The sequence below is a fragment of the Pan troglodytes genome, chromosome 3 (genome assembly GCF_028858775.2).
Source record: "Pan troglodytes isolate AG18354 chromosome 3, NHGRI_mPanTro3-v2.0_pri, whole genome shotgun sequence".
Taxonomy (NCBI): Eukaryota; Metazoa; Chordata; class Mammalia; order Primates; family Hominidae; genus Pan; species Pan troglodytes.
Genome location: NC_072401.2, coordinates 159,961,719 through 159,985,681, shown reverse-complemented (window position 1 = coordinate 159,985,681; position 23,963 = coordinate 159,961,719). Strand labels below are relative to the sequence as shown.

The 23,963-nt window shown below is 38.3% G+C and overlaps 1 protein-coding gene across 4 annotated transcripts in view; it reads right to left on the bottom strand.

Annotated features, from left to right (window-relative positions):
* TMEM144 (transmembrane protein 144) overlaps positions 1-12,210 on the bottom strand; it is a 53,653-nt gene extending 41,443 nt beyond the window's left edge. For 2 of the 4 annotated variants that reach the window (XM_009448440.5, XM_016950992.4), the window contains exons 1-3: positions 3,267-3,646; positions 2,283-2,404; positions 1,083-1,251 (exon numbers count right to left, since the gene is read on the bottom strand). In XM_009448440.5, coding sequence (XP_009446715.1) covers positions 1,083-1,191 — 109 coding nt within the window. In that variant the 5' untranslated portion in view covers positions 1,192-1,251; positions 2,283-2,404; positions 3,267-3,646. 4 annotated transcript variants of the gene reach the window in all.
* Positions 12,211-23,963: the final 11,753 nt, after the last annotated feature.

Below are 23,963 nucleotides of genomic sequence, written 5' to 3'. Positions count from 1 at the left end.
TTCCCATTCTTGTCCTAACTCCAGAGGAAAAGAGAAGAAAGGCCCTGGAGGAAAATAGGAGGTAATCCTATTTTCTAAGTGCACGAAGACAAAGAATTGGGGAAATAACACAACTGCTGTCAGGTGATAAATACTACCAAGGAAGTAATTCCCAACATGTGTTCACCATGAATCTCAATTCCTTCTCCTGGCTTTAATATGGAAGTCAGGCAAATACAAATAACTCTTGCTTCTCCTTCCCCAAAATTCACATTAGTCAGTTCTGCTATAATGTAACATGTGCATTCCTTGAAATCACTGCACTATGCAAAATCATGCAGTAAAAACTACAGAGCATAATGGGAAAATGGGGCTAGGAGAACAACACTCAACCCAATTAAAATAGCAGTACAGTTTTAACTGGTTAACTGGTTAATTACATGAATGCTGTAATAAATAGGGCATTTTAATTGAAAAAGACCAGAAGTTTGCTCCTGGAAGTGAGCATCCAAAGGGTTGCAGCTTACGAGTTACTGTGAAGGTATTGGGTGAGGAGTTGGGACAGGTGATGTGGTTGGGTGGAATACATCATAACCACGTGATGAACTAAGGGAGCTGGTCAATATTTGAAGATTGTACATGTGTCTGCGTGCATTGTGTGTATTATCACACATCTTTATTCATCTAGGTGCAGTTTTCTGTGCCTATCTAGAGGTTTCTCAGGGACAAAATTTCACATAAGCAAGCCAAAAATCTGTTATGCTTACATTGTTCTCTAATATATCAATCATGTTGAAGATTCATGTTTTCAAAACAAGTGTTATTAGTAGAACTGACTATAAATTTCTTCCATTCATATAATGGCCCAAGAGCTTTCCTGACTGTACCCTCCCTAGCTTTACCGTGAAACAACCTTAATGGTTCTCCTATTCTGACTTTCAGACAAATTGGTATGAGCACTGCCAAATGACTAATTTTAAGCTCTATTCACTAGGTATCAAGATCAACATGATTTATTTTTGTAGCTATACTTTTAAAAGACCAAAAAAGGAACTTCATTTTAAAAAATAATATAACGTTAACAATCAAGGAAAAATAATTACCATCACCAGTATCAAATTTTTTAAGTGGCACAAAATTTGAGCCAAACAAAAGGATAGCTACAAAACAGGAGATGTAACCAAAGGTTAGGTCTGCTCCATTATTGCTCATGATTCCAGTCTTAATGAGTTAGCTGGTTCACTTTAGGCTTGATGTACTTTTCAGGAGCTTCTGAAATAAAAGAAAAAATGAAACAATTGAGACGTGAATCTGTGACCAAATTGTGATTAACATATTATATTTATTGAATTTTTCAAAAGCACGCTAAGACTCCTTTTTGCAGATAGGATATTACACAACTATATATAATGTTTGTACTTCATGTTAATTTATTCTATCACCAAATATTTTTGATCACTAGCCTACAATTTAAAAAGAACAAGCCCTGAAGACAAATTTTTAGTACATTACAAAAAAAATTCTCCTGTGTAGGTTCCATCACTGCAGAAAGTTTTAGTGGATAACGCTGCTAAGCTTATTTAACAGCTTTAGCTTCTCTATGAAGAAAGGACTAAAACCACAAATAACCAAGAATTAGACATTTTTTCATAAAGTTACCATTTGGAAAAGGCCACTGAATACAATTCAGATTTTTAGTTTCCCGAGATACATGAGAAAAAAGCACCACCAAAGTAATTTTATCACAGGAGGTACAGCGTCTTTCCACAATGCCATCTTGGATTCATATTTTGCACACTGGCCCTTTGGAATAAGCCCTCTGGAATAGAAGCAGAATAATCCAGTGGTTTCTTTTTTCCTGCAAATTTAATGTTATAGTAATAACTTCTTGTATATATGTATTGAATAAAGTACACCTGAAATCACCTTTCCTTGTTATTTTATTTCACAATGACAAATATTTAAAGGCCCATGTATTGTTCCTTATGTGTTCTTGCAGAGAATATTAAATATACAACAACCTACAAAATGTTATTTACCATTATTAAAGATAGTTTAACTGAAAACAAGGATCACTTCAAAACTGGTCAATAAACTTTAGTAAAGAAAATGTGTATTTGAAATTGTGTGGACTTTCTTAAAACAAAAACACATTGCTATTAAGAAAACATCCTCTATAGGGATGTGGTTGAGGAAGACACACTGAGGCACATTTCAACATTCACACATTAACACTATTCAACAAAAATAATTATTATTCTACTGTTAGGCTCAAAGAGAGGTTCAGCCCTGCAGTGACTTACATGGGTTATGGCTCAAGGGTCAGCTGAGGCAGGTGCTTGCTGCTAAGATAACAGAGGTGCCAAGATAACAGAGGTGCAACAGGTCAGAGATGCAGGAAGTGTCTTGAAAAGCTAACCTATGACTAAAAAGACACATGACTGGGTGATAGCTAACACATCATTTTCTCCCCATTTTAATTCACAACAAGCAAAGCAAAACAAAACCTTTATGTGTACATTGATAGAAGAGAATGTCTAACCTTCAAGAGTGGCAAATTATTTTATTGAGAAGGCTCCACAAAGGCCCTACACCTCTGAAACGGAGAGAATAATTTGACGTGCTAATTAGAGTGCGTGAGGTGCATTTCGACTACTGAATAAACATCAATCAGTTATTACCTATAGATAAATGAAGTTTATTGCATGCAGCTCTTGTACATTTCAGAGCATGTGATCTTATTTCATTGTGAATTGGCAATAACTTACTGTCTTTAAAAAGGCTCTATCGCTCTCTAAAATAATGAAATTTTTGTAGAAAAGAAAAGCAGTATCACTCCATCCAGCACATTTTTCCCAATTCTTCCTGCACAAAACCTAAAAAGTCTCAAACATTATTTTAATGTTTTCTTTTCAGCGTTCGCTGATATTTTGTCAAACTATATTAATTCATTTTTATTTTATTACTTTTGTTTCATTTATTAGTAAATACTTCTCCTTTACATTTTTCCTAGTAATTTAAACTTCTACGCAGACTTTGAAAAAATTCGTATTTGGTATGTTCTGATCAATACTGCTTGCTCCACTCCAACTAAAATTTCATTTTTAGTTTCATATTTTCCCAAATCTCCAGGCAAGTACCGCCTGTCTTTGGGCTAAAATTAACAGTGCTTGAATGTATTTATTCCGAGCCTTGATTTTTCTTTTTAACCATGAGCACGTTTTTGAAAAATCATGAGACGCTCCCCTGCAAAGCGACTTGGCTTTCCTTTGAGTGGCTGTACTCACTGCGTTCCGGGCTGGCGGCTGAAGCTCCTTCCTACTCAGCGCCGGCGCGATCCGCCCACTACGTGCCAGTGTGGAGCCGGAGCCTGACTCATTCCCTCTACGTGCTGGGGGCGGCCTGGCCAGCCTTTACTTTCTGCGGGGACAATTTCCCAAACACTGGCCGGGAGGAGAGGGTAGGGCTCTAGCACCCGTGACCCAGACTCCCGTTCCCAGGGTGCTCGCGAAGAGCGCCAATCCAGCCTTGACTTCCTGCTGGGACGTTTACCTCCACTTAAGGAGGGTGGAGAAAGGAGGGCTTTAGCACCGGTGACCTAGAGGCCTTCATAGGACAGCAGGTTGGGGAACGCCTTCCTTCAGTTGCTGTGCTGGACTGAATTGTCAGGTGGCTCAAAAGGAGTCGTCAAGCCCTGGGTCGGTCAACCAGGAAACTAGAAGAGTTTTGTGTATTTCAAGAGGTGATTATTCAGGAAACTCTCAGCATGTCACCCTCTCTAAGTGTCACAGAGGGAGGTATTATTTGTGCAGTTTATGGATAAAACAAAAGTCTGAGGAATTTCACACCATTGTAAAAGATTATCTCAAGTGAATTTTTCCACTTGGTATTAAGAAATTCATCTGCACCACTGACGTCATTAACATTTCTTGTGACATTACAAGATTTCACTTGTAATCACTAATTCTTTATAGATGCACCTAAGCCATTTATCTGTACAGGCCATTTATCTGTATTTTTTTTTTTTTTTTTAAGATGGAGTCTCGCTCTCGTCCAAGCTGGAGTGCAGTGGTGCAATCTCGGCTCCCTGCAACCTCCGCCTCCTGGGTTCAAGCGATTCTCCTGCCTCAGCCTCCTGAGTAGCTGGGACTACAGGCACCCACCACCACACCTGGCTAATTTTTTCGTATTTTTAGTAGAGACGGGGTTTCACCGTGTTAGCCAGGATGGTCTCGATCTCCTGACCTCAGGTGATCCGCCCACCTCGCCCTCCCAAAGTGAGGGAGTCCTCTCAAAACAAAAACAAAACAAAAAAAACATCTCTTCATGTGGGTTCGCATACACCAAATGATGCAAACTTTAAGTTGGAAAGGGGAAGTGTAGGTTCTGTGCTAGTCTGAGTTCAAAGAAGCCTTCTCTGAGGAAGTGCTATTTAACCCGAGACCATCCAGTGGTTGGTAATGGGTGTAGCATTCACAGGAAGAAGAAAACACAAGGACTGTTAAAAGATGACATTTCCTAGAAGGAAGTTCTGCCTTAAACATTAATCACATCCATAGACTATCATGTCAGATGAGCAGATGGGAAGGCAAAATAACATTTCATTTAAAGAATTAAAGCAGCAAAGCTTTTTCACTTAAGGAAGAGGATTAATTTAGCAGTTCAGAAAGATTTTGAAGAAATCAGTTCCCCTTTCCACACATGCACACCTAAGACACACACACATACACAAACTTGCTTCCAAAAATATAGGGCCTAAATCCAACCTAGAATTGTTTCACTTCATGGTCACAAGATCATGTGGTTTATTCTTGCTTCACTCACATGGAGAAACTGAAGCTTGTGTCAGCATTTGCTGAGAATTTCTAAAGTCTAAAAGTGAGTTGGGGGCTGAATTAGGCCTGAGAAGATTCATTAGGGATATGCTAGGCCATTGCCTTTTACATTATGCCACAGAGCAAATCCAAACATGCATGACTCTATTCTTAAACTAAAATTTTTCTTTCAAATTGTTTCGTATACATGAATGCCTAAACAGAATGGTCTGTATTGGGAGAGTCCTGGCAGACACTAGAAGATCCAGGTTCTGACTTTAGCTTCGTCTGTTAGCAATATTTCTCATGGAAACTCATTTAATCTCTTTAAACCTTAGTTTTCTTATATGTAAAATGATAATAATAAGACCTGTGCACCTCCCCCTTTTATGTGGTCAAAAGATATATATAACATTATTACTAGGACTTCTGGTTTCTGCTCTGACATTTGAAAGGTGTGAAAGTGTCTACTTCCATCATCACAACAAGAAAAAAATGAGCAAATCAAAAATCAACTACTCTTTTTAGATCTGCAGAGAATTGATGTCATAGGACATGCCACCTCTTTGCAAACTGAAGAAATAGGTGAATACGGAGAGTTACAGCTTATCAGGACAGCAAAAGCCACTGGAGCCAGTAAAGGATAGGGGGGCATTTATACAGTATTTGGCCTATTGCTGAAGGCTGAGTGTGGACTAACTTGAGAGTTGAAAACTCAGAGACAGTGGGAGTCATTCATATGGGAGCATCCACACATTAATGAGTTTTACTTTCAGAAGACAGGACAAAAGTTTCCTCTTTTTTCTGGCATGTGGGAGGAAAACAATAACTATTTGAAATATACTCAGAAACAAAAGCCTGTCCTCAAGGTAAACTTTACCCCAGAGCTTTATCTGAATTAGAGAAAAGGCAACTAGACAGTTTGAACACCTTCTACACTTTATTTCTCACATAAGGAGAAAAACAAAAGAAGAAACCCTTATGAAGTTCACAGCTCAGGGATTCTGGACAACTAGAAAACAGAGTTTTAGATGTTGGCAAAGATACAGAGAAAAGGGAATGCGTATATACTGTTAATGACAATGTAAACTAGTAAAACCCCTACGGAAAACAGTACGGGGATTTCTCAAATAACTGAAAATAGAAGTACCATTTGGCCCAGCAATCCCACTATTGGGTATCTACTTGAAGGAAAAGAAATTGTTATAATCAATGACACTGGCACTCATATATTTATTGGGGTACTATTCACAATTAGGAATCATCCTAAGTGTCCATCAGTAGTTGATTGGATAAAGAAAATGTGGTATATATAAACTATGGAATATTATGCAGCCATAAAAAGGAGTGAAATCATGTCCTTTGCAGCAACATGAATGGAGCTAGAGGCCATTATCCTAAGTGAAATAACTCAGACAGAAAATCAAGTACTGCATGTTGTCACTTATAAGTGGGAGCTAAACAATGGGTACACATGGACATAAAGGTAAAATAATAGATGCTAGGGACTCCAAAACAGGGAAAGGTGGGAGAGGAGAGCAGATTGAAAATTATCTATTGGCTGTAATGTTTACTATTTGGGTGATGGGTTTACTAGAAGCCCAAACCTCACCATTACAGAATCTATCCATGTAGGAAACCTGCACATGTGCCTCCTGAATCTAAAATTGTTTAAAAAGAAATAAGAATTAAAAAATAGAGATTTTATCATAACATTATAGAATGTATCAACTCTCCAATATCTTACGACCACATAAATAGTGTTTTGGTATAATAACTGTGGATCACAACTAGAGAGAGTTGCAAGACACAGACTCTGCTTAAAAATGAGTCTCTAAGAAAACCCAAAGACAACAAATAGGGGAGACAAAAAGAAAGATATTAGAGAAAATAGAAGCCTCTGATACTTACAGCTACAACAACCATTAAGCACAGTCTAACTTCTGGCCCAACACACATAAAAACTAAAGGTCTACTTATCTTGTTTTCTATTATCTGATACATCATGCCTCACTTTCAATGAACAATTATAAGGCATGCTAAAAGGCAAGAAAAAACACAGCTCTGAAATGTCAAAGCAAGCCTCAGAACCAGATTCAGATATGGCAGGGATTTGGGAATTATGAGACTGGAAATTTAAAATATGCTATGACTAATATGCTAAGAGATCAACTGGGAAAAGTGCAAGAACGAATGAACAGAAAGATGAAAACTCAAAGAATCAAAAGGAAATGTTAGAGAACAAAAAATACTACAATAGAAAAGAGAATCACTTTTGATAGCTGCAAAAGAATCAGTGAGCTTGAAGGTATGTCAGTTGAAACTTCCCAAACTTAAATGGAAACAGAAAACAGAATAGGAAAAAGAAGCACAATTTCCAAGAACTGTATGAAAATTACAAAAGGCATAAAATACAGGTAATAGCAATACCAGAAGGAAAAGAAAGAAAGCAGCAGAAGGTACATAAATAATAGATATCTAGGTATCTAATAATGGTGGACAACTTTCTAAAATTAATAACAGACATCAAACCACAGATCCAGGAAGATCAGATAACACCAAGCAAGATAAATTTTAAAAAAACTACATGTAGGCATATTGTATACAAATTGTGGAAAATAAACAAAGAGAAAATATTGAAAGGAGTCAGAGGAAAAACTATCACCTTACTTATAAGGAACAAGGATGAGAATTAATCAGACTTCTCAGACACCATGCAAGCAAAAAGAGAGTAGAGTGAAATATTTAGAGTGTTGAAAGAAAAATCCACCAACCTATAATTTGTTTCTTATTCTTAATTGATCGCATAGATAACTTCAAAATAATAATATCAGTAATATATTGGGTGATATTAGTTTATGAATAAATGAAATAAATGACAGCAATGCTTTAAGGAACAGGAGAGAGGCACTGGGAATAATCTTTTATACAGTACCTGCACTACCTGTGAAATGGTATAGTGTTATTGAAAAGTGGACTTAGTTGTAAATGTGTACTGCAAACTCTAGGACAATTTCTAAAAACATATTTTTAAGTATAATTGATATGCTAAGAGAGGAGAGAAAATAGAATCATATAAAATGCTCAGTTAAAACTAGAAAAGGGAGCAAAAGAGGTATATTAGTCTATTTGCAGACTGCTATAAAGATACTACCTGAGGCTGGGTAATTTATAAAGGAAAGGTTTGACTCACAGTTCTGCATGGCTGGGGAGGCCTCAGGAAGCTTAGAATCATGGCAGAAGGCGAAGGAGAAGCAAAGGCATGTTGTACATGGCAGCAGGTGAGAGGAAGCAAAGGGGGAAGAGCCCCTTATAAAACCATGAGATCTCGTGAGAACTCACTCACTATCACGAGAACAGCATGGGGGAAACCACCCACATGACCCAATCACCTCCCACCAAGTCCCTCTCTCAACAGGTGGGGATTATGGGGATTACAATTCCACGTGAGATTTGGGTAGGGGCACAGAGCCAAACCATATGAAGAGGGGAGGACAAAAAAGGGAAATAATTACAAGGGCAACAAACAGAAAACAATTAATATATGGGAAATATTAATCCAACTCTATCGAGAATCACTAAATATAAATGGTCTACCAATTAAAAGACAACGACTGACTGAATAAAATACAGGCATCAACTCTACGTTGTTTACCAGAAATCCATGTTAATTATAAAGACACAAAAGGAATGGAGAAAGTTATATTTTTCTTTTCTTTCCTTTTTTTTTTTTTAACCTTTGAAACAGGGTCTCACTCTATCACCCAGGCTGGAGTACAGTGGCACAGTCATGGCACACTGCAGTCGCGAACTCCTGAGCTCAAGTGATCCTCCCACCTCAGTCTGTTGAGTAGCTGGGACTGCAGGCATGTGCCACCACAACAAGCTGATTTTTAATTTTTTGTAGAGATAAGGTTTCACTATGTTGCCCAGGCTGGTCTTGAACTCCTGAACTCAAGAGACCTTCCCCCTTCAGCCTCCCAAAGTGCTGAGATTACAGCATGAGCCACCACGCCCAACAAAATATATTTTTCTAACACTAATCAAAGGAAAGCTAGAATAACTATTTTAACTTCAGACAAAGCAAACTTCAGACAAGGAAATTATTAGGAATAAAGAAGGCCATTACATAATGATAAAGGGGCCAGCTGTCCAATAAGCCATAACAATCCTGTGTATGCACCTCACAACAGAGTGTCAAAATAGGTAAGGCAAAAACTGGTAAAACTGCAAGGAGAAATAGACACAAATAGATTATTGCAGTTGGGGTCTTCAGTATTCCTCTATTAGTAATTGGCAAATCGAACAGGCAGAAAATCAGTAAGAATATAATAGAAGTGAACAGTACCATCATCACCTGGGTTTAATTGATAGTTATATCTCATTCAACTGCAGCAAAATACACATTCTTCTCAAGCTCGTATAGAACATTAACCTAGATACACTACATCTGGGGCCTTTTGCATGTGTCAGAACCCATAGAGCCATACAACATACAGAGTGCACTCTAATGTAAACAATGGACTTTAGTTCATAATAATGTACCAATATTGGTTCATCAACTGTAAGAAATGTACAACTCAAACGCAGATGTTACTAATAGGAGAACTGTGAGAGAGTAGAGAGGGGTTATATGAGAACTCTATTCCTATCTCCTCGATTTTTTTCATAAATCTAAAACTGCTCTGAAAATAGTGTGCGAAAATGTCATTATTTTAAATTTGTGATTATTTTATGGCAGTTAAACTATTTTCTCAGCCTGGTGAAGGAAACCAACCCCCTAAATGATCTTATCATATTTGCATATATATTTATATATTTAATATTGTATACAAACATGAAATATAAATATATTTATTATTTATTAAATATATGTCTTTATTAAACATATTTAATATTGACCAACATATTAAATATTAAATATATTAATGTAGAATATTTATATATTAAATAGATATTTAAATACAATGAGATTATTGATGGGGTTGGTTTACTTCACAGGCCGAGGAATATATATTATATATATTTAGATATGATGAAATAATTGATGGGGTTGATAACTGATAATTGATAATACATATTTGCCCATTTATTTAAATGTATATTTAACTCATTTGACTATCTTTTTACCCATTCACCAAATACAAGAATACTTAAAAAGTGAGAAATCTACTGCCAAGTGGTATTTTATTTTTGTCTATAGAATCAAAACCAATACCAATATTTTCCATATTTAATCTCTGAACACTTGTTTATCTTTTTATGATCTTTTGAGATGTTTGGGTGTGGGAACTTTAAAAAAATCTAGGCTACTTACCCTCCTTCCCCGAGTTGCTAAATGATCCTACAGACTGAGTGTATCTGCTGCTCATTTTGAGGATCTCTGTGTATAATGAGAAATGATGACTGGTGAAGGCAGTAAAAAACCTGCTGATTCACTGGATAACATAATCAACCACTTTATTGTTTAAAATAACCCTTCCTCTGTTTTTTGGAAATGGAGAAGGAATCAATTTAACACATAATTTTCAAGCAGAATTTTATTATATCATAGAAGCAAACAAAATTTTCCAAGAATAATCTGAAATTAAGAAAAATGTGCCATTTTACTGCGAAATAATGATGCTGTGTTGAAATGTTTCTTTCCTGATTCAAAGTATATTTTTCATGTAAAATGTTTTACAATAAGAATACCCCAGGCTGGGCACAGTGGCTTATGCCTGTAATCCCAGCAGTTTGGGAAGCCGAGGTGAGTAGATCACTTGAGGTCAGGAGTTCAAGACCAGCCTGACCAACACGGTGAAACCACATGTCTACTAAAAATACAAAAAATTAGCCGAGTGTAGTGGCGGCGCCTGTAATCCCAGCTGCTTGGGAGGCTGAGGCAGGAGAATCGCTTGAAACTGGGAGGTGAGCTGAGATTGAGCCACTGCACTCCAACCTGGGTGACAAAGCGATACTCTGTCTCAAAAAAAAAGAAAAAAAAAAAAAGAAAAAAAAGAATATCCCAATAAATAATAAAAATATTACCTTTGTTGATTTTAAAGATTTATTCCTTGAAAAGTTTACAATTCTGTAACTATAATAAACTGAATCAAAGATACCTGTAATAATTTGTTGTGAGCTTAAGAAAAGACTAGTATACTTACTTACATTTGTATTTATAATTTACTTAATTTCATAAAGTCTTTGAAGCAATATAGAATAAAAACAATAAAATAATAGGAACAAAGGAAAAAACCTAGGAAATTAAGAAAGTCAAGATGAAACAAAACAGAGTTTAGATGCCAAGAACACATAGTTACTATAGATGACTTTCAATTTTGGTCTGAGTTTCACAAGGGAAAAGGCAAACAGTGGGTTAGGATAGCTTCCTATTTAACTGCTATTTTTGTGAGACAGTTCTTCAGGAAAGAAAAGGTTTTTCTAGTAGTAAATTTTAGAAGTGGCTAAAGTGGGGGTAGAGATCTAAAAATAAAGATAAATCAAAAGATTTATCTTTGAGGCATTTTTAAAGGTACTATTACACTCTTATACTCTTAACACTGGTGTATTCATTTGACAAATTTCATGGAGTGTCTACTGTAAACCAGACACTCTTCTAGACATTGGGAACAGACAAAAACCCCTGCACCAACTTAGCTTACATCTGAGAAAGGGAAACCAGATAATAGATGACAAATATGGTATATGAAATAGTGATATGTGCTAAGGAAAAAAAAATTAAGGAGCTAGGAAGACTAGAGACTCTGTGTGTGTGTGTGTGTGTGTGTGTGTGAAGGTTGGGGGTACTGCAGTTTAGGAAAGGAAGTCCTCACTGAGAGGGAGACATTTCAGTAAAGGCCTGGAGGAGGGAGTGGGAGTGGAGAGAGAGTGTCCAGTACAGAGGCCCTGAAGCAGATTTGAGAAAGGGCAAAGAAGTCACTGTAGCTGTGGTTGAGGTGGAAAGAAGGAGAGTGGTAGAAAAGGGAGTTAGAGAGGTAATGGGGGTGGGAAGAATGTGAGGGGCCTCACGGGCCTTATGGACTTTGGATATTTCTCTGAGAGAAATGGGGAACCTCTGAAGTGTTTTGATCGCAGGAGATGTATTAGTCATCTGTTACAGGGTAATAAATACAGCCAACCAAAATGTAGTGGGTTAAAAGAACACTAAGTATGTATTATCTCTCATAGTGTCTGTGGATCAATAATTTGGGAGCAGCTCAAGCAGGTCTTCCTACTCAGGGTTTCTCATCAGGTTGCAGTCAGACCTGGGCTAGGGCTCTGGCCACCTGAAGAGGTGGTTAAGTCGAGAGGATTCACGTCCCAGGTGGTTTACTCACATGACTGACAAATTGGCTGTAGCTGATGGTGGGAGATCTCAGGCCTTCTTGACATGGGCCTCACCACAGGACTGCTTGTCTCATGGAATGTCACTGCCCTTCCACAGAGTGAGAAATCCAAGAAGGTGGCTGTGTCCTTGTCCTCTATGACTTTGCATCTGAAGTCACACATCATCCCTTCTGCAGTGTTCTATGAGTCACACGGTTCATCCTGATTTAGGCTGTAAGCAGATTGCATCATGGCGCGGATACCAGGAGGTGGGGATCACGGGGGGCCATCCTAGAGGCTGACCCAAGCAGAGGAAAGGAGATAATTACTGGAACAATGTCTCCCCATAGGCATGAGTATATGGAATTTAGTGCAAAAGGAGAGGAAATAGCCTTTGTTAGGGACACAGAGGGATCTTTGATAGTAATAGTATATAGGTGCAGTAAGAGGAGGTAGGAAGATCTTGTGGTGAGAGCTTGTACACATTCTCATCTAATTTTTTCTCTGTTTCTCAGTGAAAAGGAAACAAGGTCATAGGTCAAGAGTGAGGATTGGGAAGAAGGTGTTTGTTAGAGGTTCATCAGTATTTCAAGTTTTTCAGTATCTTTTAAGTGATGCAGTGCTCATTGCCACTAACCCTTGTTTGGTCATATTATAAAGGAGGAAAAAAAGCTGTAGTTTTGATCATTGTTCTACTGTAAGAAGCACAGCCTGAGCTTTAGTAAAGTGAAAAAACCCCAACTCTGTGTGTATTTTTTTTTCATTTTAAGAACAGTAATTTTTTCTTTTTGATTTCAAGTACTTTCTATGTTTACAGCATAGAAAGTTTTATGCTATAAGCATCTTTTGGTGCAATTAGACTACTTTGTCACTTCTGCTTATGGAATAGAGTAAAATACAGATAATAACATTTGCTTAAAGGAGATATTAAAAAAATAAGACGTGGTTTGTCTTAGCCCAATCAGCCTAAAACCACCAGGGACAACCTGTAAACAGACCAATTGAGTTTACTGACTCATTGCAGTGTGGGGACTGCATAACAGAGCAATTGTGGGGTATCTCATCAAACAAAGGAAAATATAGAGTTAACATAGGATTTTGCTAAAGAGTGGAATTTAGGTGTGATGTAAATGAAATGTCGTTCTATGGGCTCTAAGAAAGTATGGTTGTGTATAAAAGGGGTCAACCTCAGCTCTGTACTGTGAAATGGACCTATGGTTCTTGTCTTAGTCCATTTTGTGTTGCTCTAGAGGAACATCTGAGGCTGCGCAATATCTAAGGAAAAGAGGTTTATTTGGCTCACTGCTCTGTGGGCTGTATAAGAAGCATGGCACCAGCATCTGCTCCTGGTGAGAGGCTCAGGCTGCTTCCACTCATGGCAGAAGCTGAGGGGAGGTGTAATATGCCAAGATCATACGGTGAGAGAGAAAGCAAGGAGGGAGGAGGGAGGCGCCAGGCTCTATTTAACAACCAGCTCTCTTGAGAATGAATAAAGCAAGAACCCACTCACTGTTCCCTACCCCAGGGAGAGCATTAATCTATTCATGAGGGATCCACCCTGATAACCCAAACATCTCCCATTAGGCCCCACCTCCAACACCTTGGTTTGGGGGAGACAAACATTCATACCATAGCAGTCCTGTTTTCTTGGAAATGAAGTCAAAATAGATGTCAAATGTTGTGTCCTGAGACCCATTCTCTGAAGCTTTGCACAGGAGCTTAAATCAAGGCTTCACTGATCACAATGACTTAACTCCTCCAGATAAGAGTGAGATGTTTCATTCTTATTGCAATAATTTTAAACACCAATACATCTCATAGTCTATGATTTCAGAGAATACAATTTCTCAGTAAGTAAGCAATAGTCCCTCTAAGAACTGGGTTTTTAGGGCATTTTATGGCTGCAATATGTATTTGGGAAAAATATTGTTTTCTGATAAATTTGCACCTAGCTTAATCTGCAGCTCTGGTTCTAGATTGATGAATGTCAGGGACATTGCTTTCTTGGTCCAAGTAATTTTCTCAGACTATATTCTACAACTTACTCTAATTCTAAACATTGAGGAATAGGTCACTGTCTCTTCCTAGGTAATCTGAGTCAAGACACATAAAGAGTTTGTATTTCATATTTTAAATTTATAATACAAGGTGGTTGGAAGAAGTCTTCAACAGAGTATGTACATAGAATTAGATCGTTTTTAAATGTTAATGACTAAATTACCGTGCCTCCCACAGCGTGTTTACCAGAACTCAGCATCCAAGTGTCCCACAGTTAGGTTTGCCAGTCTCCAACAGGAGGCCTCAAGGTGCTCAGACTCCCACTGTGGCATCTTCATAGTTTTTCTTTCTGGTTCTAGCTTGCTCTGGCTAACAACCACTATCATCAAAGTTGTCTGAGGAAGACCTCCTGTTGCTGTGACTGACGGGACTCTTGGTGGAAGCCCTATTCCCATGTGCCCATGGCTGCAGCTCCCCAAGGAAGCAGGACATTGTTGGATTCTCTAAGAAGCTCAGAGGAAGTTACTTCTCACTGTGGTGCCATATGGGATTTGAAGTCGTTCTACTCATGCTCTGTTTTTCAGTAAAGCTGCTTCTGTCTCTGTCTTCTGTGCCGTGTCTCCTGTAAGGAATTCCCAAAACTTAAAGCAAACAAAACCAAAACCCAAAGCAAAAAATATATAAGTAAATAAATATACCAAACAAATCAACTAATTAAAAAAAAAGGAAGAAGAAATGAAGTCAACATTCTTTGAGATCCAGCTCTGATTCTACCTTACACAATGATCAAACCACCACACTTAACTTTAGCCCACAGGTCACCACATGGCCGTTCCTACCTTGCTTGTTGGCACAGCCATGTGATTTTCTTAAACAATGTTCCCCAGTCAGTGGATTCACAGGGTGAGAGTTGGAATAATACCTGTGGTGAAAATACAGAGGAGAAAGGTAATTGAAGGTGCTGGTGAGAGTATCATTGATGAGATTCTTCAAGGGCCCTAAGAGGGCTGGAGAAATAAGTAAGAAAAAAAAGGTACTGATGGAAAAGGCTTCTAAAGAAAGACTTCTCAATGATCTATAATAACACTAACCATAACTACTAATAATTATTGAGCCTTTATTTGGGAAGGCACTGCAAAAAGAGCCTTATCTGCATTATCTTGTTCAATTTTTAGAACAGCTTGGTGAGTTACATACTATTATTTTCTCCATTTTATGAATGAGGATTCTGAGTCTCAAAGAGTAACTTGCTCAGATCCATGTGGCTAATAAGTGGTAGTGCTAGTTCTTAAACCAAATTTTCTCTGATTTCAGTGCTTGTGTTATTAGTTCTTAATATGCTTTCCAAAATATTGTGAGATATGCACCTTATTCTGAAACTTTAATGAGATCTGAAATACACATGCAAATAAGTATCTATAGAAGGTGAAAACTGTAATGTGTCTTTTTAAATGCACTTTCAAAAATTATCTAAGCCTGCTTCATCCACTATCCCTTCTCTCTCTCTCTCTGTCTTTTTTTGTTTCTAGCTCCTGAGTCCTCTCATTTTGACTCTCTTCCCATTATTCTTCTACTTTTCAGGTGGATGACCCATTTTCAAACTTATCCTGATTTTTACCTTTAGGATTTTACCTGGATATTATTCAATTTCATGAACCAAAATCACCAGTAAGATACAGCTTAACAGTTGTCAAATATTAATGATTGTAAGAAAAAATCAGATATGCTTGAAAAAATTATCAAGCATAAGCTATGAATTGATATGGGAAGTTTACTAGTGAAAACATAAGAAAAATTTGACCCACATGAGGGTTAAAGATTTAACACAGGTAACACATCCAACATGAGGATAAAATATAGTTTTATTAGTTTTGTCATAGTTGATTTGTTCTTTCTCTACACCTGCTGGTAAGAAGAAAAAACATTAACTTTGATTTAAAGCCTAGTTTGATCTGTTAATTTAGGCAGAAGCTTTATCAATAGTCTGCCTTGGCAAAAAGTAAAACACAAACAATGCTTAGTTTATTACACAGCCCTCCAACCCCCGAGTTATCTCCCTCAGGTAGTGTCCCTGTGTCTGAGGGAAGGGGTGGGGCTTTCAGGACATTATGAACATAGATGAATCAGAGTCCTAAGATGTTAGATGCTATGTCTCATAAATCCTCTAGTTTCCAGGACAATGACCCATCTAATTTCTGCCTTGTCGGCTGGCATTTGTGGCTAAAGTGTAACTCTTGCCTTTTGCTCTTCTTACTGCATAGAAACTGTCAAAATCACCAGTGGCAGCCAGTTTGCTAAATCTAATGGTTAATTCTCTGTCGTTATTTGTGTCACTCTTCAGCAGCATCTGTCACAATTGATTTTTCCCTTCTCTTTCAGGTTTTGCATTCACATGGCTGCTAGAACACCAAATTATCTTGGTTATTCTCCTTTACTCTCAAAGCTTCTTCATCAGTCTCCTTGGATGGCTCTTCCTTTTATTCCTAACCTCTTAATTTTGGAGTTCCCAGATCACTCTTCTGAAATCCAGTCCCATATATCTAATACCTTACTCAGTATCTCCACTTGGACGTCTGAGAGACAACTCAAACTTACCCCAAACCTGCCCTAGACATATCTTCCCTTTCTCAGTTGCAATACTACAGTTTCTTAGACCAAAAATCTTGGGGTCTTCAGGCTCTGCTAGTCCATAGCTTTGTCTCTTTCCTCATAGGGGAGAAACATAGATCAGGATTTTTTTTCTCCTAAGGTCTTGCCTCTGTGATTCACAACCCTTTCTCTTAATTGACAATGTCTACTGTATTACAGTGCATAATCATTTTACATGTGCAAAGTTGTTTTGAAACCTAGAGACCTAGGTAAATTTGGGGTAAAACCATATATGGAATTTGAAATTTATAATCTGAAATAATCAAAATCAGATAAATGCATAAATTTTCTCTTGCAGGCTTGAGTAATAATTTCAACTGGCCGCATTTCCTTGACCTCCTTTTGGCCCTGCATGGGGTCTCAAATTCAACATGTTTAAAATACCATCTTTCCTACAAGAGGCACTTATAGCTACATTTGTCCTTCTTCTGGAAATAGAACCTCTATTCTTCTTAGAATTGTTTCTCTCCCTGGTCTAATTTTACAGCTTCCATGAGCATTGCCATTTTCTTGCATGAGCCCACCACCCTGGCTCCCATTTGATTGGTTCAGGAATGTCAACCTGGCCCAAGCTAAGCCAATCATAGTATTTTAAGACCCTAGTTACAACTGTTTGATCCATTATGTAACACAAGATGGGTCAGTTACAATCCTTCCTTAGAATATCTGAAATTGGAAGCACAGAAAATAAAAGGCAGTTCCCTTCGGAGATAAAACCTATCAGAAGTAAAACTTGGGAGCTGTTTGTAGTCACATTTCTGACTATAAGAATGAAAACAGTCTGCAGTGAGAAAGAATAAAACTGACATCCAGAGAGAGGTACAGATGAAAGGTAGATAACTAGATTCTGGTGACATTCTGGTGGCTAGATCTAGTTTTTCCTGGGGCTCAGTAGGCTATCCTTTCAACAGGTATTAATGAAGAATCTTGTACTTTATATTATGGATACCCTTGCTAACTATACTAAGAAGGAAAAAAAGTATTCATTTTCTTATATAATTGGGAAGGACATCAAAGTAGCTAATATAATCAAATAGCTGCAGTAACCAGGCCTCTATTTATGCTTGTGGCACTTCAGGACTGCTAGTTTTCTGTTTTTATATATCTCCCATTTCTGCTTATTTTAGCTTTTGAATTAGTCTCAACTGGACTTCATGCAGTTATGCTTTTTCTAGGGCGCTGAGGAAGATGGCTGCAAGCTGCTCCAGTGTCTTCTCATCCTTCCTGAAGGATGACCCCGAAGACAAAGGCTTTAGGGGAAAAGTCTAATGAAGGCTCCTGATTGGTGTAGTTTAGGTTTCATGACCACCTTTGAACCAATCACTCTGGCTAGACCCAGCTCATATGCTACTTCTGTGTCTGTGGATAAGTCAGAGTCAGACACAGCTTTACAGAAAACATGAGAAGTGAAGGGTACAGTTACTATAAAGGATATTGTAATACATTCTGAGAAGACAGCACTATAGCTATCAGAGTCCACTATACCATTGTTTGTTGGTTTAATTCTTTCTTGGATTCGGTGCAGCAATAAAAGTCATTTTTTGCCTAAGGCAGCTGAGTTTCCTCTCATTTGCAATCAAGAGTCCTGATGAACACATATTTTCCCATCTCTCTTTTTCTTCTTAGATTCCTATCTCCCTGAATGACACTGCTTACTGAATCATTCTAGTTAAAAATGTGGGAATCCTCCTCAAGTTTTCTCTATCTTTCACTCTCCATAGTAAAAAATGTGGGAATTATTCTTAATTTCTGCCTATTCCTTCTATATTCAATAGATATCCATATCCAGATATCCTGCTATGTCAGTTCTAACTCTAAAATAGCTCTATAATCAGCCTCACTATTCCATTCCTATTGTCACAGCCATTGTTCACACTCTCATCATCTTTTGCATGATGTGCCTCCTTAATTAGTTCACTTACTTTCGGTCTTGCTTATTTGCATTCTATCTTCCACACTACTGTAAAAGTAAATCATCATGTCATTTCCCTGAATGGTATTTTCTCTTGGCACCCATTGCCATTAGAATAAACTTAAAAAATTTCTTGGTGATGTGTACAGGACCCTTTCTGAATTTTTGCTAAGCATGCTTAACTTCTCTGTTGGTGTTTAGGTCTCAGCATCAGTTCTCACCTATGTATCCCACCTATGTAAGTCACTGCTGTGTCATCTTCATTCTATTCTTTTCAGTCAGTGCTGTTCTGACCCTAAACTCTACTCTTATCATTAGGTGTCCTTTATTTGCTCTTGGGACTCCTTGATATCCTGAATCCTTTTGCCTTTGGTACTTAACAGGTTCCCAAACCTTATATTATACATAAATCACTTATGGAGCTTTTCCTTTACCTGCCCTGGACACACTGCATTGGAAACATTTTAAAAATTTCCTCCTGGATCAGGTGTTTTGTAGGAGCAGTCATTTAGCAAACACTTGAGTGTTTCTGCTACTGCCTGATATTGAAATTCTCAAATGCTTCTTTCCTCACTGATTGGAGCAATAAAAGTCATTTTTGCACCTTTACCTACTTCTGAGACTTCTTCTGATTGGCTGACCTGACTTTAAAATCTCTTCAGATTCCATCATAGTCATGTCTGCTCCCCACCCTCATGACATTAACGCAGAATCGGCTATTCCAACCATTTTGCTCTCCTATAGTTATGCAGCCCCTCCATTATTCCATCTCTTTGAATTTATTCTGTCTATACTTCCTTTATCATACATAATTAAAACTCTAGTTCAAGCGCCTAACTTATTTTTCCCAGCTACTTTGGCCATGTCTCCAACCATAAATTCTCCTTCTCACTTGAGAGCCCTGACATACCATTTCTAGATATTAACTAGGGCTTTAAAATTATTGTAGTGGCTGCAGTCATTGGCACACTACAGCGGAGGGCAGATAGTGTGCATCTCTTCCAACGTCCATTTTCAGTAACATCATGGTGGTTGTATAAAATCGGCTATGGTGTGAATATTTACACCACCCAAATCAGCAAATACTCAGCAAATGCTAGATTTCTTTTCCCTTGGAGGGCTGGTTGTTACACATTTACCAGCATATCACTAGCTTCAGTGGATGACCAAGCTGTGGGACCCCTGGTGCCAGCCTAGAGTACCTGATATAACCACTGCAGGTAAGAAGTATACACCATGGACTAATACCAGCTGAAAGCAAAAGTTGACTGAGCCTGGACAAGTGGGTTGTTAGTAGTCTCTAGACCTTAAAAAATCTAAAACTAAGCTCCTAGTTCTGCTCCAAATCTGTTCTACTCCTGTACTGATTCATCTCAATTAGTGGCAACAACATTCACTGGGAACTTGCACAAATCATTTAAGCAATCTGTGCATCAAGTTTGGGCACTCTAGTAGCATGTATCTCATAGGCTGTTTTGAGGATTAAATGAGTTGTGATTGGTAAAGTGCTTAGAATTATGTCTGGCACAATCATGATTTCCTGAAACACTATGTAAGTTTTTAAATAATTGCTCAGACCTAAACCCTTAGAGTCAGCTTTGCCTCCATCATTTCTCTCATACCCCATATCCAATCTGTCAGGAAATCCTTTTCCCTCAATTTTCAAAATATATACGCGGATCTGACCACATCTTGGTACTTCTACTGTGACAACTTGGATCAAGCCTCCATCATGTCAATCTGAATTATTGTGCTGGATTTCCTACTTTCACTCTTGCTCCCTCTGCTGTTTATTTCTACCATAACAACAAGAGTGATCCCTTTTCATTATTTTTAGACCATGTCCACTTCTCAGCTGAAAACCCTCTAATGCAGGGGCTTCCAATCTTTGGGCTTCTCTGGACCACAGTGGAAGAAGAAGAATTTGTCTTGGATCACATATAAAATATACTAACACTAAAATAGCTGATGAGCTAAAAAAAAATTGCAGAAACATCTCATAATGTTTTAAGAAAGTCTACGAATTTGTGTGGTTCTGTGCTGAAATCTGTCCTGGGCCGCATGTGGCCTGTGGGCCACAGGTTGGACAAGCTTGCTCTAATGGTTTCCCATTTTTCTAAAAGTAATAGCCAAAGTCCTTCCAAAGGCTTACAAGGCTTTGGCCCAGCTCTGAGCTTTCCTCTGACATCATCTTTTATAATACTGTCTCACTCAGATCTAGTCCTCCTCAAATTCTACCATGGAGTGAGTGAGGGGAGTACTGTAGGACCATCAAAACAAGAATGAGTGAGAAAGCAAGAATGGGCACAGTGAGGGCAAGGGGTGCAGGGTGGGGTATATGGTTCAAGTGGTACAGATCAAAAACTAAGAGTCCACGTAGGAGCAGTTCAAGAATTTTGTCCAAAACAAAACAAGTGAAAACAAGATCTGTACCCAGCCCCTTGGAAATAGGCCTAGTATGAAGAAGGCAAGAAAACAGCTCCAAGTGCCCGGCATAGATCTTGCCAGCCTTGGATACCCTTGAGTCCTAAAATTAGGCCAAATGTGGTCTGGCTTTGTTGTAGCGGTATTTGGTGCTAGGAAGCCCATACATGTTTTGACACAAAAAATATTTCTAAACCTGGTGGTATGTGGAACCAACTCCTGTAATAACACTGACTTGATTTTCTCCTAGAAAAGTGATGAGATGGCTCCTATAACTATAACTGAAATTTCCTTGGGAAAAGCTGGGATGTGGCTGACATGAAGGCAAGAAAAAAAAAAAAAACAACAACTGTGGCAGCCAGGACAACTGGGAGAATCAGCTGTGATCTAGCTCATGGATAATCTTCCTTTTATTCAGAGACCAAGAATACATAGACCAAGAGCAGATATACTGATTGCTATCTTTTAAAATACAGTCTTGATAGGGCCATATTGTAAACCAAGCAAGCAGATAATAAAAATATGAAACAAAACCAGAAAGAAGCCTTTTGTCTGCCCACTTTAAAACATTGTACTGGTAAAAATCTACTGCAATGAAATCTACTGGGTAGGATCCCAACTGTTATCTTACAGCCCAGCCTCATCATCTGCCTCGTCCCTTTTTCTGATACTGATCTCAGTTTATTAATCCTTTTCCAGTCTGTACACGTACCTTTCCAGTTTTGTTTCTGGCATATTAGCTCATTGTTACCTGCTTGTTTCTGGGATTCAATACTGCTTTTATGATTACTTGGCTGTAGCTCTTCTATTCATTACATCTGCTTTGCTTGGGTCCGTATGCTTTAGGTCCCTGTGGGTATAGTTGGCCCTAGTATTATAACCTTCCCCGATCCCAACTCCCCTGGCCCCTTTGTCATCTTTATTTGCCTTATCCTGGCTTCTCCTAGACCATGTCCTTGGGTTAATCCAGGCTACCCTCAGAGGTATACAGGCTACTCTATGCAGACATCTCATGACATGATAGAAAATTTCATCATAGCACATCCAGCCACCAAATAAAATATTCCAGCATGCTGACAAGGTTAAAGGTTGGTCTATTTAAATTTGTCCTAGCTGAGAATTTAGGACCTGGTCCTAGACCCTTCTGTAACTAGACCCTCCTGTGAATCGTTTCCATAAAGGCCTGATGAACGTGACAAAAATTTGGTGATGAATCCTTTATACTTTTATGTAATTGATGCTGTTCGTTTACTACAGAGTTGCCCATGTAGCCAATATACACTTCCCCCAGCTATTGAAAGTGCAGAAGCTGAGGCCTAGGCCAGCAACTTTCTCCAAAGGTTCTCCCTTGGCTGACAGAGCTATCTCATCCAGAGATGCTTGGGAAGTTACTCCCTCCCCCTACCCCCACTCTACCTGGATTAGACTTCAAATCCAGTTTTTTGTATAGGGTGGAGTTGAGGGAAATGAGCCTTCTTCCCACATAATCACCATATAGGACTCTCTGAGAAAGGCTACTAGTCTGTGACTTTGTGCTGTATGAGTGGTGCCAATTAAAATTATTCTTCCTCCCACCTTTAAATAAAATCTACCTTGTGACTTCACATTTTTAGTCAGTTCAAGCATTAAAACCTTTCTCTTACACTGATTAGGGCATTATTTCCAGATGAGAGCTCTGATACATCTTTTTGGACAAGCTGTCAAATCCTTGCATCATCAAGTATGCTTTACCCCAGTAATGACTTGCATCTTTTACAGGAAATAGATCTTCAGACTTATAAAATACAGGTACAAGAGAGAGTGTTAGTTCCTCTCATCAAATCGCATTGATGCGAGGCTTGAGAAAGAGGCACTGGATTCTGTTTCCATGACAACCGCTTCACTGCTCAAGGGGAAAACAGGACAGTGATTGAAATCTGTGTTAATGGCAGCTCTAAAAATAATCAGCAATGTATTGAAATCAAATGAAAGACCCAGGAAGCAATTAATAAAAATTGTAACCACGGAGAGTGAGATTATTACAGTTATAATATTCTTTAAGAATTACAGAAATGGCTGGTGACAAAAATAGTTTTGGGGAGAATCAATTATTATTTTGTTTCAGGTGGCTGTCGATATATTCATTATATGCCAGCCATAGGTTAGGACCTGAAGATACAGAGGTGAATCAACAATGTCTCTATCTTCCAGGACCTCATGGTTTTATCTTCTAGGATCTACAGTTTTATAAAAAGAGAATCCACCATGATTATAATGGACATTTTGTTTGCATACCCAACATCTAACCATTTCCCACTGTGTAGCAGCCAGGCAATTCCATAGCCAAGTCCAGGGACAATTCAAAATCATTTTGTATAGTTATTGGTTCTTCAGTGAGCATGCAACCAAGGCATAAACCTATATGACACACTTTTATTAAGAGTGGCTTCTGCACAAAGCTCAGAAATGTTGAGTGGCTGTGGGATGCTTATAATCTTTTTTACTTAAACATAAAAGAGGGAGCAGTAAGGTCTGCTGCTTCAGGCAGCTACCTTGTGATTAGGGGGAAAATCAGCCTGAGGATGAAACCAGCCCTTGGACAAGGGCAATGCCAAGAGAATCACAGAGAAACACAGCCAGACCTGACTGAACTGTATGAACCTACTCTACCTCCATATGTTCTAGAGATCACAAGCTTCTTTTTGTGGAAGCTTGAGTTGGGTTTTCGTGTTTTTCTCACCTGAAAATAAAAAAAAGCATACAGCTAATAACAAATGTCAGTGTCATGAAATAAGTGTAATATTGCAAATAAGCAGAGGTAACTATTGGAGGTACAGGGAGAGAATAAATCAGAGGGAGAAAGAGGAGGTAACAATGAACTCAATCTCGGAGGAAGG